At 45.0% G+C, this 14,703-nt stretch overlaps 2 protein-coding genes across 4 annotated transcripts in view; one reads left to right on the top strand and one right to left on the bottom strand.

Moving 5' to 3' along the window:
* The window catches only part of ADAMTS18 (ADAM metallopeptidase with thrombospondin type 1 motif 18), a 543,678-nt gene that overhangs the window by 386,365 nt on the left and 142,610 nt on the right, over positions 1 to 14,703 (bottom strand). The window lies entirely within an intron of this gene.
* NUDT7 (nudix hydrolase 7) lies at positions 286 to 12,400 on the top strand. The gene is made up of 4 exons (XM_006207506.4): positions 286 to 412; positions 2,516 to 2,669; positions 7,065 to 7,223; positions 11,720 to 12,400. The coding sequence occupies exons 1-4, from the start codon at positions 378 to 380 to the stop codon at positions 12,086 to 12,088; spliced, it is 717 nt and encodes a 238-aa protein (XP_006207568.2). The 5' UTR covers positions 286 to 377; the 3' UTR covers positions 12,089 to 12,400.

A 14,703-nucleotide genomic window follows, 5' to 3' on the forward strand; every position in this document is an offset into this window, starting at 1 on the left:
CTCCTAGCAACATTGAGTGCCCGTGTCAGAATCCTCTCAACTCAGCAGCACTGGGTTTTCACCTTTTCGTCCCTTCTTTAACCACTATCAACTTGCGAATGCCTCATTTGCCTTTTGCAGTTGAGGAAGTGAGCAGCTTTGCGGGACCTGGAAGGCGTGGCCTTAAGCCTCGCCAGCCCCGCCCTCATATCTCGCCCCGCCCTACCCTCCCCCTGTGGCTCTAGGCCCCGCCTCCATTCCAGCCACAGGTCCTGCCCTGCCTCGGTCCTTAGGCCCCGCCTCTCCCCGCGCAGCTGGCCCAGAGCTACTCTGCGCATGCCCGTCCGGCCAAGCCCCTGGGAGGGGTCAGTGGCCGGAAACAAACTTTGCTGTGGAAGATGTCGCCACACTGCCCTCCCCAGGAGCCAGTCAGGTAAAGCCTCCCCGACCCTGGCACCCCAAGCCCGGCCTGGCCCGGCCTTGATCACGGCGAGGCTGACCAAATCGCGCGGGCCGTGGGTGCCCGGGGCATTGGCTGGGACCGTTTTTCGGAGCCCGCCTGCCACCCTCCGAGCCAGCGCTCGGGACACTCACCTCCTCGGCCGCTCTCAGGGTCCTAAGGCCTTCGCACCTTCTCCCGCAAAGACAGAGACGAGTTTGGCCTGATGGGTGCATACCTCTTCCCCAAAGGCGAAGCGTTTCTACTGCGGAGCCGGCTTCCCTCCCTGTCCTCAGTCCGACCTCAGAGACCGTGAGCTCGCACCAGGCAGCCCTGGATTACTTCCAGTCGTGAACTTGGGCCTCTCAGTTACGTAACCTCTCTGAGCCTGGACGTGTTCTCACCTGGCCGGGCTATTGTTAGGAGTCAGTGAGAAAAAATATGGAGGGATGAACCCGTGCCTATGGGGTGGCTGCTACTGCTGGTGTTTTTATGGTGATTACTCCAAGGACCAGCCCCTGATATGGACAGACACGTTTTGCAGACTTTTGCTTCTGCTGGTCCCTGTAGTCAGTTCTCGGTGCCTCTTAAAAGCCACACTGTTAAATAGTCCCTCGCACTCTGTGTAGGGCCAGTTTCTTTTTCCTGATGCGGGCCTGTGCGCATGGGATTTTCTCTGGAGTCCCCTCCAGTGCCAGCATTCTGTGAGCCTTAGGCCAGTCGTTTTTGAAAACCACTGCTGTTACCCAACCACATAATTGAGCAACCTGCCTTGCAGAAAGAGGCAAAAAGTCACAAACGTCTTTGGCAGACAACTGCGTATCTAATAACCGAGACATTTATGATAACATGTAATGGTAATTCGCTGGGCACTGTCTGAGTGTCAGCCACAGAATATGAACCATGTCATGTAAGCCTCACAAGTATCTTCAACATGTCACAGATGAGGAAAGGGGGCTTACAGAGGTCATCCCTACCACTTGGAAACCAGTTCTGGCTAACTTAAACACCTGACCTTGCCCATGATGCAGAAGTACCTTAACCATAGAAAAGTTAAAATCAAATTCTTAAGTTTTAGAGCTTCCTCCTAGGGTGATAATAAAGTACCCCAAACTGATGGCTTAGCAACAGAGATGAGTTCTCCCACAGTTCAAAGTCTAGACGTTCAAAATTAAGGAGTCAGCAGGGCCATTCTTCCTATGAAGGCTTGAGGGGAGGAGCCCTCCTTGCCTCTTGCAGCTTCTGGTGGCTTCTAGTGTTCTTGGCAGAACCTGTATCTGTGTCTCTCTCTGTCTTCTCCTTTTCTTATAAGGACACTAGTCCTTATTTAGGGTGGGCCCTAAATCCAGGATGATTTCATCTCAAATCCCTCACTAATTGCATCTGCAAGGATCCTATTTCCAAATTTCCAAATAAAGTCACATTCTCAGGTGTTAGGTGGACATGAATTTGGGGGGGGGGTCAACACTATTTAACCCACCTCACAAACCAACAATAAAATACACCTGTCAGAGGGACCTAAACAAACCCACAGTTATGGATTCAGGGCACCATTTATGGTTGTAAGTCTAAATACTTGCATTTTACTAAGTCAAACGTGGACCCAGCAGTCTGGGTTAGAACAAGCCCTCTGGGTGATTCTATTTGCTGCTTAAGTTTGGGAACCACTGTGATAAGGGATTTGAAGACAAGGGTTTGATAATGTGACATAGGGCCAGGCTAAGAGAAAGTCTTTAACCTTACGATGGTCTAACTTTACAGTGACTTGTTTAGCAAACTTGTCTTCCTGAATATTATCATTGATTTCAACATTTAACTATTGCACTGTTGAAAGAATATTTTCCCATCATTTAAAATTAATTAAGGTTTTAAAGAAACTCAGGTACTGAACTGTGTTCTTAGCAGTTTTTGGCCTCATTTTAGCTTGCCACCAGTCACGTGATTTGGGTATTATTATTCCCACCGTATTATTAGAAAGCGCACCAAGACTCAAAAATAGTAAATGCCAGGACATACAAAAAGCAGAAACATCTTTGGGATTAGGAGCTTTTTATCCTAACTCTGGTGACTCAACTGTTTGATTTGTTTCCATTTTAGAGACAATTTGCTAACTGACGCTAAGGCCCGCTTAAAAAAGCACGATGTGGGGACCAAGTATTCTCACTTGTCATCTAAAAAATGTTCCATCCTTTTACCATTGTTGGCTAAAGAAGGAAAACTCTACCTCTTGTTCACCCTCCGATCAGAGAAGGTAGGTGACAGAAAGACTCCTGCCATTAATGCATTAGGACATCAGAAAACCCCATGAAATGTCACTGGCGCATATTCTGAGGTTACAGATTCTCACATGGGACTTTGTAAATTGTAATGTTCGAGGGGGACAAGAAACCACAGGATAACGTGGCTTTTTTGGAGAAATTTTGGAAAGTAAAGTAAGTCACTTGGCTAGCATGTAATTTAAAATACTTTTCGGCCAAGGTTTCTTAACCTTGGTGCCACTGGCATTTGGGCTGGAGAATTCTTGGTTGTGGGAGTTGCTCTGTGCATTATAGGATGTTTAACATCATCCCTGGCCTCTACCCACTAGTTGCCAGTAGCTCACACATGTGCGCGCACACACACACACACATACACTTTCGTGATAACCACAGATGTCTCTAGACATTGTTTACTGTCTTGGCAGAGATGGGGCAGGTAAAATTGCCCCTACAGCAAGCCACTGTTTTAGACTAACCCCATCCCAGGTATCATGTGAAAATTCTAAACCACTGAAGTTAACAGCCTGGGCCCTAAGCTGGCTGCCCATGTTTGAATGCAGAGTCTGTCCTTGCAGCTGTGTGACTTAGTCCTAGTTACTTACCCTCTCTGTGCTGCATCTCTTCACTTGCAAAATAAGGACAAGATATTAGTACCTGCATCTTAAGGCTGCTGTGGAGATGTCACAGAGGAACAAATGTAATGCACTTGAAACAGCCCTGGCACTGGCAAGGATTCAGTAAGTCTTAGCAGACATGGCCTGAGGTTTTAAGATATATTGTTGCACTTTAAAGACATGTTGGGCTGGAATGGAGTTCCCCTGGGTACCGTCACTCTCCTTGCTGTTGGGGGTACTTCTGAGGAAAAGTTGGGCAAGCAGTAATTTCAACGTTATCCTAGTACAAAAGAGAACATGGTCCACAATAACGTGGCTTTACAAGCAGAATAACGAGAAGTATCCCTTGGGCAGGGTTAAGGTAGAGAAAGCTGAGGAATCAACCAGAATTTTGTGGATCTGGGATTAGACACGTGTGGATTCTTTGTGGTCTGGGACTGGCAACAAAACATAACATTAGGTGATGAAAGTCCAGGTTCCAGGGGAGATACTTTACTGGGAACCCGGGGGCCAGGGTCTCTTCCCAGCTCTGTCAAAAAGCACAAAAGAAGCATTTAAATACATATTTTTTAAATGATCAGATGAATATAATGTAGAAAACCTAGGTAGCACCAAAATGGGTCTCTGTTCCACTCAGAGTAGCTTTGCCTGTTGATTACTATGTGAGAATCATCTTACACCATAAATTCTGAGGTGCGAAGGTCACATTTTGTTTAAAAAAAATTAAATCTAATTAAATCTGACTCGAGGCCCTATTTGGCTGTGGGGGCAAGAAATTCTCCCAGGCATTGCTGGAGCCCTGTCCCTCCCGAGAGTCACACAGCAGGACTTGTAGATTTCCTCCCAGTCAGTGGGGAGGGGGGCGCTTGTCATCCATCCCTCCCACTTGAGTGTGGCCTCTCCTGCGAGCTCTGGACCCTGGCACAGAGTTCATCTCTCGGAGTCTCAGTTTTCTCCTTCCTTGAATGGGACTGAAAACAGTGCCTTGTGTGAGGGTTGGTATGAGGGTAAAGGATGTCTATGAAGTGTCTGGCACTGCCGCTTGCACACAGTCAGTGCTCCGGGATACTGGCTATTAAGTGTATTTTTCAATTCTCCTTGTCTGGCCCCACCTCACCCAGGGGCACTCAGCTCAGAGCCCTGGAGCCCTGGTGTCCAACAGAGAGACAGCAAGCACCCCCCTCCCAAGCCCCACATACCGCGGCACAGACCTTCAGACCCTGCAGACCTCCCTCCACCTAGTGGCTTTCAGGAATCAGCTGTTCTGCTTTCTTCCCCTCTCCCCCGACCTCTGCTCCCAGCTCTCAAAGGCTTGAAATCAGCAAGAGGAAATTCAAGAACAAAACATAGATCGGAGTCTTAGGAAACACGAAAACCTTATTTGCTTCTGCATAGAATTCCATAAGGTTTTATGTAATAACCGTTTTATGCTATTTACAAAAAAAGTAAAAATAAAAGAGATTGAAAACTTCTATACTTAGGCCCTTCTGGTGCTCCCAGTTTGTGAATAATCATTTTTAATGAATGTGTCTGTTTTCTCCAAAACAGCACATCATTTTCTTAAGAGCAGAGATTCTCATTCATCCAAAATGATCTTTCGTCCCTGTTAATTGGAATAGGAGATATTTTGAAAAGCTTTCAAAATACATTTGAAATCGTCAGTAAGCCAGGTCTATGCATTTGTGAAGCCTGGTGATTCTCTGTAGTGCCTTCTGTCACTGAGGCCTGGCTGCTAAACGTCCTGACATGGTTGAGTACTTTTTCAAAGGTGATGTAACAGGAGGTTTATTTCTTATGCATTTGGGTGATGAGTGGTCAAGACAGTAGCCACACATCCATCAGCCTACTCTTGTAACTCGAGTTGACATAAAGATGTGTGAGGTTTCTATATATTGTAGCAACTCTGCAGTGTTACTAATTTATTAGCAGAGATGAACTTCAGAAGGTTTTCCTTCTTCTCCTATAAAACTTCCCCAAATGGGACTTTAAACTATAAAACACTACAAAATTTACAACAACATCTCATTTATTCTTATACAGATATATTGCCCCGGTGCTAAAAATGCTACCTTGACCTCTTGATTTAGCTTCTAAATATTAAGAACTGACCTTACAAGTCCTCACTGATAAATATCTAATGTGGGCCGGGCACTGAGCCGTGCACTTTGGCCATCAGTTCATGTGACCGGATCCATGTCCCTGAGAGGTGCACACTGGTATTACCCCATGATCCCTTGTACACAACTGAGAAGAGGCAGACCCGGGTCTCCTGCTAAGCCTGAGGTCTCCTTGACAACTCAGCAGAGAGAGGATGGCGTGGCGAGCATTGGTTGGGGTTGGGGGTCAGGGTAAAAGAAATGGATCTCACTTGCTAAGTTTGGTCCCACAGAGGAGAGAAGAGTGGAAGGCTGGTGCTCCTCCAGTCCTGCCCAAGATAGGAGAGGAGTCATTATAAGACAGAGATAAGAAAGGGAAAAATATCAGGGATGCTACAAACGGAGACACATTCAGGGCACAGAATCAAGGATATTGATAGAAAGGGCAATGCAGGGACAAGAGAGGCCCCCGTTCCTTCACAGACAAGTGCAAAGATAATGGAGCTGCCGGCATAGGTCAATGCCATGGGCTCCACTGAGCATATGTACGGTGTTTTAGTCAGTGCTTAATAAACGTATGATGTGCTGATTACAAGCACAGGGTCTAGAATTAAATACTGACGGAAATTACAGCTTTACTTCTTCCCCTTGTGTTAACCAGCTTATTGAACCTCTCTGAGCTTTGGTTCCTTTATCGAAAAGTGGAAATGTTAACAGTACATTAGCGGCTTATATATCCATCCGTGGTCAGATGGATAACAAATGGTGATGGATACACACAGCAGAATACTACTCAGTCATAAAAATGATTACATGCTGATACATAATACGACACAGAAGAACCCCGAAAACATCATGCTACGTGAAGGAAGCCAGACACAAAGGGTCACTTATTGTATGACTCCATTTCTATGAAATATCCAGGATATGTAAATCCACAGACACAGGGAGTCAGGGCAGAGAGGAGAAAGGAATGGGGATCACTGGCTTAATGGGTGCAGCATCTCTGCTGGGGGTGATGAAAATGTTCTGGAACGAGACAGTGGTAGTACAACATTGTGAATGTGTTCAGTGCCACTGATTGGTTCACTCTAAAATGGTTCATTTCATGTTATGTGAATTTTACCTCAATGAGAAAGAGACTTTAAAACGTAGTCCTTTACAGAACTGTTGTGAGGACCCAGTGAAAAGAAATTCACATAAGCACTCTATAAAGATTATCTAGCAATAACATCACCTTTTCATTAGCTTTTAGCTTTTAATACCCCTGCTGAGATAAATCTGTGTGTATGGTATCTTTGGGAGAAAAATCCTAAGTGAGGGTAGTTCTCAAAGTTCATTTATATTTATATATATTTTGTTTGTTTTTGGGGGGTTAGGTTTATTTATTTATTATTATTTTGTAATTTAACAGAGGTACTGAGGATTGAACCTAGGACCTTGTGCATGCTAAGCGTGCACTCTATCACTGAGCTATACCCTCCCCCTCTAAATTCTTTTTTTTAAAGGATCCAAGTCCAAAAAAAGCCCTCTTCTTTTCAGTCTTGTTCCCCACTCATCACCATGAGTGTGGGCCTGGTCTCTGGCCAAAAACAGAAATGCAGTAGATACGTGTTGAATGAATGGATGGTCCCAGAATTGGAATCACACGTTGCAGCTCTGTTCTTTCCGCATCCAGCTGAGAAGGTCACCTGGAGAAGTCTGCTTTCCTGGAGGCAAGTGCGAACCTACGGACATAGATGACGTGGCCACGGCCCTCCGGGAGGCCCAAGAGGAAGTGGGACTGTGTCCTCATCAGGTGGAGGTCGTCTGCTGCCTGGCGCCACTGCCGTTTGATGTAAGGCTTGGAAACTGGGTTTCTTAGACTCTCTTGAGCTCGCAGTGGATACACTGGCTTCAGGATTCCATGTTTGGCCAAATACGTCCCGCAAGAGTGCTGTCCACAGAGTGAAGAGACTGACTCACGTGTGGACCTTGCCCCTTGTGAGCTAGGAGGCCTGGGGCAAGCCTCCTTTCCCATCCCTTCCCCACCCAGATATGCAAGGGCTGAACTCCATCAGTGGTTTCCTTTCTTCCTTGCTTGCTGGCTTTCCTTTCTTTCTTTTTGTTATATTTGTTTCTTTTGTTAATTTTTTGTAGTGGTTTTCAAACTGGGCACTGTGGAACCCCGTAGATGCCTTAATTCTTTCATGAAAACTCTGTTCACGTTTATTTTGCTCCAGTATGGGTTTTTTTTTTTTTTGAGAATTCTATTGAAAAAATAACACGTACTTAGGCATGCCACATACCAAATTTTAGCTCCTTGGAGGCCACCAGTATATCACTTTTGCCCTAAAGATACTCATTTTCACACACACTGTGGGACCAAGCTTCTCCACGTCACCATGATTGAGTTGTATCCTGAGATCACTAGGGAAGCTGTTTAAAAAGAAAGACTACCTGTAACTGCATTTCTATGTGAAGCAGGACTTCCCTGATGGCACATCAAGCAAACAAACGTCACCACAAAGTGAATTCTGGGGCTGCTATAGCCAGATCTTACTTCACAGGAGCTGACTACAACTACACTGTTGTACTAAGTGACTTTAGGAGGAGTAAATATTGTAAATTTGAAGTTGGATAACAGAAGTATTTTATTGGTGTAACATTTTTCATACAAACTTTTAATTTTAGGATAGTTACAGATTTACAAAAAAGTTGCAGACATACTGCAGAAAGTTCTCACGGACCCGCACTTGGGTTCCCCCGTTGTTTAGGTCCATTGGTGATAACTAAGAAATGAATGTTAGTGCATTACTGTTACCTAAACGTCACATTTTACTTGTCTTTTACTAGTTTTTCTGCGAACCTCCTCCTTTCTGTCCTGGATCTGATCCAGGACACCCCATTGTGTTTGGTTGTCAAGTCTCCTTATGCTCTGATCTGTGACATTTTTTAGACTTCCATTATTCTCATGACCTTGATATTCTGAGGTGTGCTGGTCAGGGATTTTGTAGGATGCTCCTCAGTTTGGATTTATCTGATATTTTCTCCTGGTTAAGCTAGGGTTATGGGTTTGGGGGGAGGCTACCACAGAGGTGAAGTTCACTCATCACGTGTCAGAGGTAGGTATACATTTTTCTTATATTGTAAATAATGTTAGGCTTTTGGGTAAATTTTTACTTCAAAGGAAGAATTCCACTGATGCCTGAAAATTAGGAAACCAGTGGATTAGATCATCCTTTGTGAAGATCAATGATGCTGACATAGGTCTTAATTGGGCCCATTTTAAAAATAGAAAAGTCACCACTCAAAGGAGATTTAGTTTGGAAGAAGCTACTAGCCACTCAATCAGTACATCCTCAGTGAGAAAGAAACCAGGCAGAGAGGAAAGTAACATGGGATTAGGACCAGATGTGTCAATTACTTCCTCTTCAACTGTGTTTCCTAATTGGAGCCCTTTTCAGTTTGATGTCTGCAAATCCACCGGCACATTTTAGGGATTTATTTAGAACTCTCTTGACAAAACGCATCATGGTTAAAAGTTCCCAGAGTGAGAGGAACTCCATTTCCAAGGTCCCCAGGAGCGACTGAGTCCTGCCCACAACGGGGGTAAGATACAGCAGGCTTCACAGGAGTACATGGGTCCTCAGGAGATTTCCGTGGGCCAGCCACTCCCAGAGCAGGAGGTTTCTAAAATGACCTGCTCTTGATGTAATGCCAACCACATCATTGAGAAATCAGGATGAAGGAAGGCTTGTAAGAAAGGTATCCTGTGTTTGGAAGTGCTAGTGAGGGTGGTTTGGGTTTTTGGACCTTGCAAATCTTTTAAGTGGGATATGAAAATACTATTTATTTCATGCTTAGAAGCCTCATCTAATTCAGAGGTTCTTAACTAGAGGTAATTTTGTCCCCCAGGGAACATAGGGCAATGTCTGGAGATGTTTTGGGGTGTCATAGCTGAGGGGTGCTATTGGCTTCCCGCCCCCTGTGTTAACCTTCCCAGGCAGGGAGGTCCTCCAGCCTCACCCCGCTTGTCCTTCTGTCTCTCTTGTATGGACTTCTCTCCACAGAGTCCTCCTGGCCGATTCTTTTTGTCTGTACGTAGCCCGTACCTGTCCATTCTCGCTCCTTCTCTCTGTCTCCCAAAAGCCCAACTCCTGTAACATATTGGTACATTTCAGTGGCGTGTCCTGACTTCCCAGGAATGTATCAAATAGCCTGCAGTTTCTACGGGGGGCCCTAAAGCCTGCCTCGTCCTATTTCCACAGCAGAAGCCAGCCTCCATACGATTCCATCTCAGCAAATGGTCAAAATTTGGACTTTTCTGGGTCCTAGAATATCTGCCATGCACCACCTTTTTTCCTTCCAAGACAGACACCTGTGCTTTTAGAGACTGGCCAGAAATGCTGCTCTATCCACACATTTCCAAAGTTTCTCTTACTTTTCTAAGCCTGAACCACGTTGAACATGCTTGCCTTCCCATCTGAAACATTCAGTCTTATTAAACCACTATCTCCCTTTGAAGCTTTGATCCTCCCCCCATTTCCTCAGACCCTGACATGCTAGTTCAAGGCCCAACACTGGCCAAAGTCACTGTCCAAGCACCTGCCTGACAAGTTTGGCCCTCAGCCCTCGGGAGGGGATTAAATCTGCTCTGCAGCTGGAACTCTCCACAGCAGTATGTAAGCCACGTGCAAGGCTGGTGGGCCATCTCGGAGATGTGGTGACACTTGTGTTTTCACAAAACTTAAGAGTTGTCTTCCGGAGTGTGGGCAGCAGGCCTGTGGCTGAATTCTGGTTGTTGCCATATATTAGCTGGGTGTGACCCTGGACAAGTTTCTTTGTGTCTAATTTCTGTCATTAAAGCTTTCTCATAGGTAGGAAGTTGTGAAGCATCCAGGGGAGGGTGTCGGGTTCTAGACCAGAAGCCCAGAGGCAGTGGTCTCTGAATGGAAACTGTAGCCACGAATGCATGACTGGCAACACTTGGGCTCTGTACAGACTCCTTCATTGTCTCCTTACCAGTGGACATACCTGTGGCTTCCTTCTAGGACCGATGCCCTCAGGCTACTGGTCCTTGGGCCAGGGAGCCCTCAGCCAATGACTGAGCAGCATGAGAGCCCAGCCCCCTCATCTCTTGGGACAGACTCGCAGGTGTACTTTATACCCCACAGCTCCCTGCAGCATCCTTGCCTGGCTTCCCTCTTACCCCACCCAGCTTTCTTCCCGCCCTTTCCCAGGAGCACTTCTTTTGAAATCACTTGCATCCCAGTCTCCACCTCAAGCTGATTCTGGGAAACCCTCTACTGAAGAGGCTGAGCGTTCACCCAGGGCCAAGCATGGTGATGGGTGCTGCTGGGATGAAGCCCCCGCCTTGGGCAACTCATGACCCAGATTTCCCACCCCAAAGGACATCAAAAGTCTATGCTCCCATCCTCTGCTTCTGGTCCACAGGTTGACTTTCATCATTAATTAGGTTAATAGTCTGAGGCATCACTGTTCTTAAGCATGATTCAGCTGTCCCTCCTCAGAACTTTCCCCAGGTCTGTGTATCTTCCTATATATCCCAGCCTCACAGTCGATCCCTGGCTTTTCCCCTGGGAGTCCTCCCAGGAAGTCTAGATTCTTCTCATTTTAGGTCATGCAGCTCTTACAAGCTCCTACAGTAAATCCCAGGCTCCCCCATCACGATTCCCAGCAGAATCTTTCACCTAACAGCACCCTAGATTCATTTGTGAGCAGTAGTGGTTGTAAATAGAAATGCTCCCCCAACCTACGTACATACATGTTATGGAAAATAGTTCATGTATAATTATTTATATAGATATGTATATAATTTCCCATAAGTGGGAATATGCCGCAATGACCATTATGTGACTTTTCTGTTGACGTGATGGTACATAATTGTGTCTACTGGTAAGGAGAGGTGTCCATCACAGTCTTTTTAAGGGCTGCATGGTACCCTCTTATATGGCTATAGTCATCATTGATCTACCACCAACTGAGGAGGGACAACTTAAGAGTTTGGGGCTGCTGGAAATCATGCTCCAGTCTTGTATCTTTCCTCACTGGTAGGAATTTATCATACAGATATACTCAGGCAAATGCGATTGCTAGGTCAGAGGGACCACAGTTTTATGATATTACCAAATCGCCATTCCGAAATACGTATCAGTTTCCATTTGCGAAAAGATAGCATTTTCTGAGCATGTTTTTCCTCGTTCCCTACCCACCTTCCATAACTGACTGCTTTGGCCGGTCGTCTCAGCTTACAAAGAAGGGGCATGATTTTAGCATCAGAAACAGCATCTCTTCACTTTTCGATTTGTGGATTTTGTTTTCTGCTTTCAGATCGATATGGTGGTAACGCCGGTTGTAGGATTTATAGACCACAACTTCCAGGCCAAGCCTAATCCCGATGAAGTTAAGAATGTGTTCCTGGTGCCTCTAGAATATTTCCTGCATCCCCGCATCTACCACCAGAACCACCTGACACGTTTTGGCCGGGATGTGATTATTCATTGCTTTCAGTACACAAACCCTGAAGATGGTGTGACTTACCATATCCGGGGATTAACTGCAAGATGTGCCTTGTTTGTGGCCTTAATTATTTTGGGGAAAAAACCCACCTTTGAGGTTGAATTTGATCTCAACAATCTGACCTCATCGTCTGAAAAGTCCTTCCTGCAGCTTCATAAATGTGCAACAAGTAAGTTATGATTTATGAGACCAACATCCAAACAACTCTTTAAGAAGTGTTTGTGTGTGCTTAGCCACAGAACAGCAATCATGCCGGCTGGTGGAATTTGACAGGTGCGGAATATTTTTCCAGCAATAGGAAGGTAAAAACCTTGTCTTTTTCCCAGTTGCCCTGTATTATCTGAAAAAGCAAAAGTCTTTCCAAAGTAGAAAAATGTATTGATCATGTTGCAGAATGTTACGCACAGTTTGTTAACAATATTTTTCTCATACATGTAAGGAAAAGGAACAGACACATAGTAAGCACTTAATAAATATTTGTTGACTCTGTGACCATGCAGCATTTATCTTATCTGTAAGAGGTCATATCTCTTCTGGTCTCTTACCTGTGACAAAATCTTCTGACCAGCCATCAAAGTCTCTCCTCCTTTTCTTTGACGGCAGGAAAGTTGAAACAGCCTGGAGCCTCCCCAGGTAGAAACAGCATTACCAAAGTTCCCTTACAGTTACGTGTAGCCCTGAAACTTAATTTAGGCCAATGGGGTGTGAGTGAAAGCCATCCCTGCAGGTCATCTCCAATGTAAGAGAGAAACCAGTTTCCCTGGATTCTCTTTCCCTTTCCATGATTCATCTGCAACCTAGCCTAGACTATAAAGATGAAGACAATTCCTGCAGGAATGGCAGGACCAAAAGATGATGAGAGCTGGGATCTCCAAGGGACCCTCTGGAGGAAAGCAACCCACGATCCTAGGAATTTTACCTGGGGCTGTTCCATGAAAGCAGAACAAAATTCTGTCATTGCTGCCTCTGTAATTTTTTATTTTTCATTTTTTGCAAGAGGACAGAATCTATTTTACTTAACAGTTTGTCAGTTTGACTTATAACTTTTAAATATTTGGGTAGCTAAAAGGGGAAAGGGGAGAGGGACAAATTAGAAGTTTGGGACTAGCAGATTCAAAGTACAGTATACAACATAGATACACAACAAGGTTGTCTGGAGTTGAAAAAGAATATAAATGTATATGTATAACTGAATCACTTTGCTGTACGCCAGAAATTGATGCAACACTGCAAACCGACTACACTTCAATAAAAACAAACAAGGAACCCCCTCCCCCTAAAAACAAACAAACAAAATACTCATGAGGGATATTGAAAATATCTGAGTAGATAACAAGTGGGCTTCCATTTGTATTCCTGCTCTGTACCCTGCAAATGTTAGGAGAGAGTTGATTGGAATTAAGACTGCGCTGAGAAGAGGATTCTCCCCGTATGGGTGAACCAGGCAATACTTGAGCTGAATGCTGCACAGTAAGGAGGGATTATTTAGGCAAGATGGATGGATGAAGGCTGAGAGGGGAAGGAAGAGCTGCCACTGTAATTTGGGGTTGCTTTTTTAGAGCAGAGCTGTAACCTCAACCATATATCAGAACACTTGAAAATGGTTGGATGGATGGATGTTCACCCAAACGTGAGAGGTCACCAGCAGTTAGAATTCAGGATGGTCTGACATTTAACATATAGGTCCTGGGACATGTGCGAGATGACGATGGGTAGTGGTGGAGTTTGACAGTCATCATCCAGGGTAGCTGAAAGGAAGGAATATGAGAGGCCCATATGCCTACAATCAGGAGAGAGAAGGTTACCTGCCTCGGTACAGCAGCAGAAAAACACTGATTTCAAGCACAATCCTCAAATCAAAAGTCAAAGACACAAACGTTCTGAATCGCACGCCTTGAAATCTACCACTTTTACAAGGGCATCTCCATATACCATGCTTTAGAGTTAGCAGGGATATCTTTTTTAAATCTTTGTAAATAAAGTTGTATTGGCACACAGCCACACCCACTTGTCTACATAACTGTCTATGGCTAGCAGGGATTTCTTTGTTTAATTATGGTATTAGCCATCCTGCCCCAGGCAGGGAGGGTCATGAAGAAAGTCACCTAACCTCAATTGTGTGATGAGTATTATTAGATTCTTAAGAAGCCAGACCATTTTTAATAAGACTGTATTTCATATAGCTGAAAATATGACGCACACACTAAACCCATCAGTCAGCCACGCAAATGTCCATTTCTGCGGAGTTTGTATTTCCTGAGAGTTGGCAGAGGAAAATATTCGATCTGCTGCTTTATTCCCATAAATGTTGAAATGGAGCAAATCTGGCTCTGACCACAAAAACAGATGTTGGGTGAGCTTCCCCATTAACATTCTGTAACTCGCCCTGCATGAACAGGCCTGAACTGTTTCTGAACAATTACAGAGGCGTTTGCAAATGTGTATTTATAATCTGACCGCGGTGTAACTGCCAGGTAGATTGTTGACCTCTCGGGCAGTGTGGAAAGCTACCTTCCCAAACTTTATTTCTGCGAACTCCCCAGAACTGCCTGGTTTCTAAGAGGTGGTGGCCCAGCTGAAGTCTGCAATCTGAGTGACACCCATGGCCGCCCAATTTAAGAGGCTGAATAGCTAGTGATGGATGTATTGCCTCCACCCTGTTTTTTTGGTGGTGTATTTTAGGTGCATCTGTGTTCGGGGTTCTAGTTAAATATCTTCCAGTTAAAAGGGACAGAAGTCTAGCACGTCTGGGTCGAATGAAAGAAGTTATTGGCAGAATACTGATCTCACAGAAT

The sequence above is a fragment of the Vicugna pacos genome, chromosome 9 (assembly GCF_048564905.1).
Source record: "Vicugna pacos chromosome 9, VicPac4, whole genome shotgun sequence".
In the NCBI taxonomy this organism is placed as follows: domain Eukaryota; kingdom Metazoa; phylum Chordata; class Mammalia; order Artiodactyla; family Camelidae; genus Vicugna; species Vicugna pacos.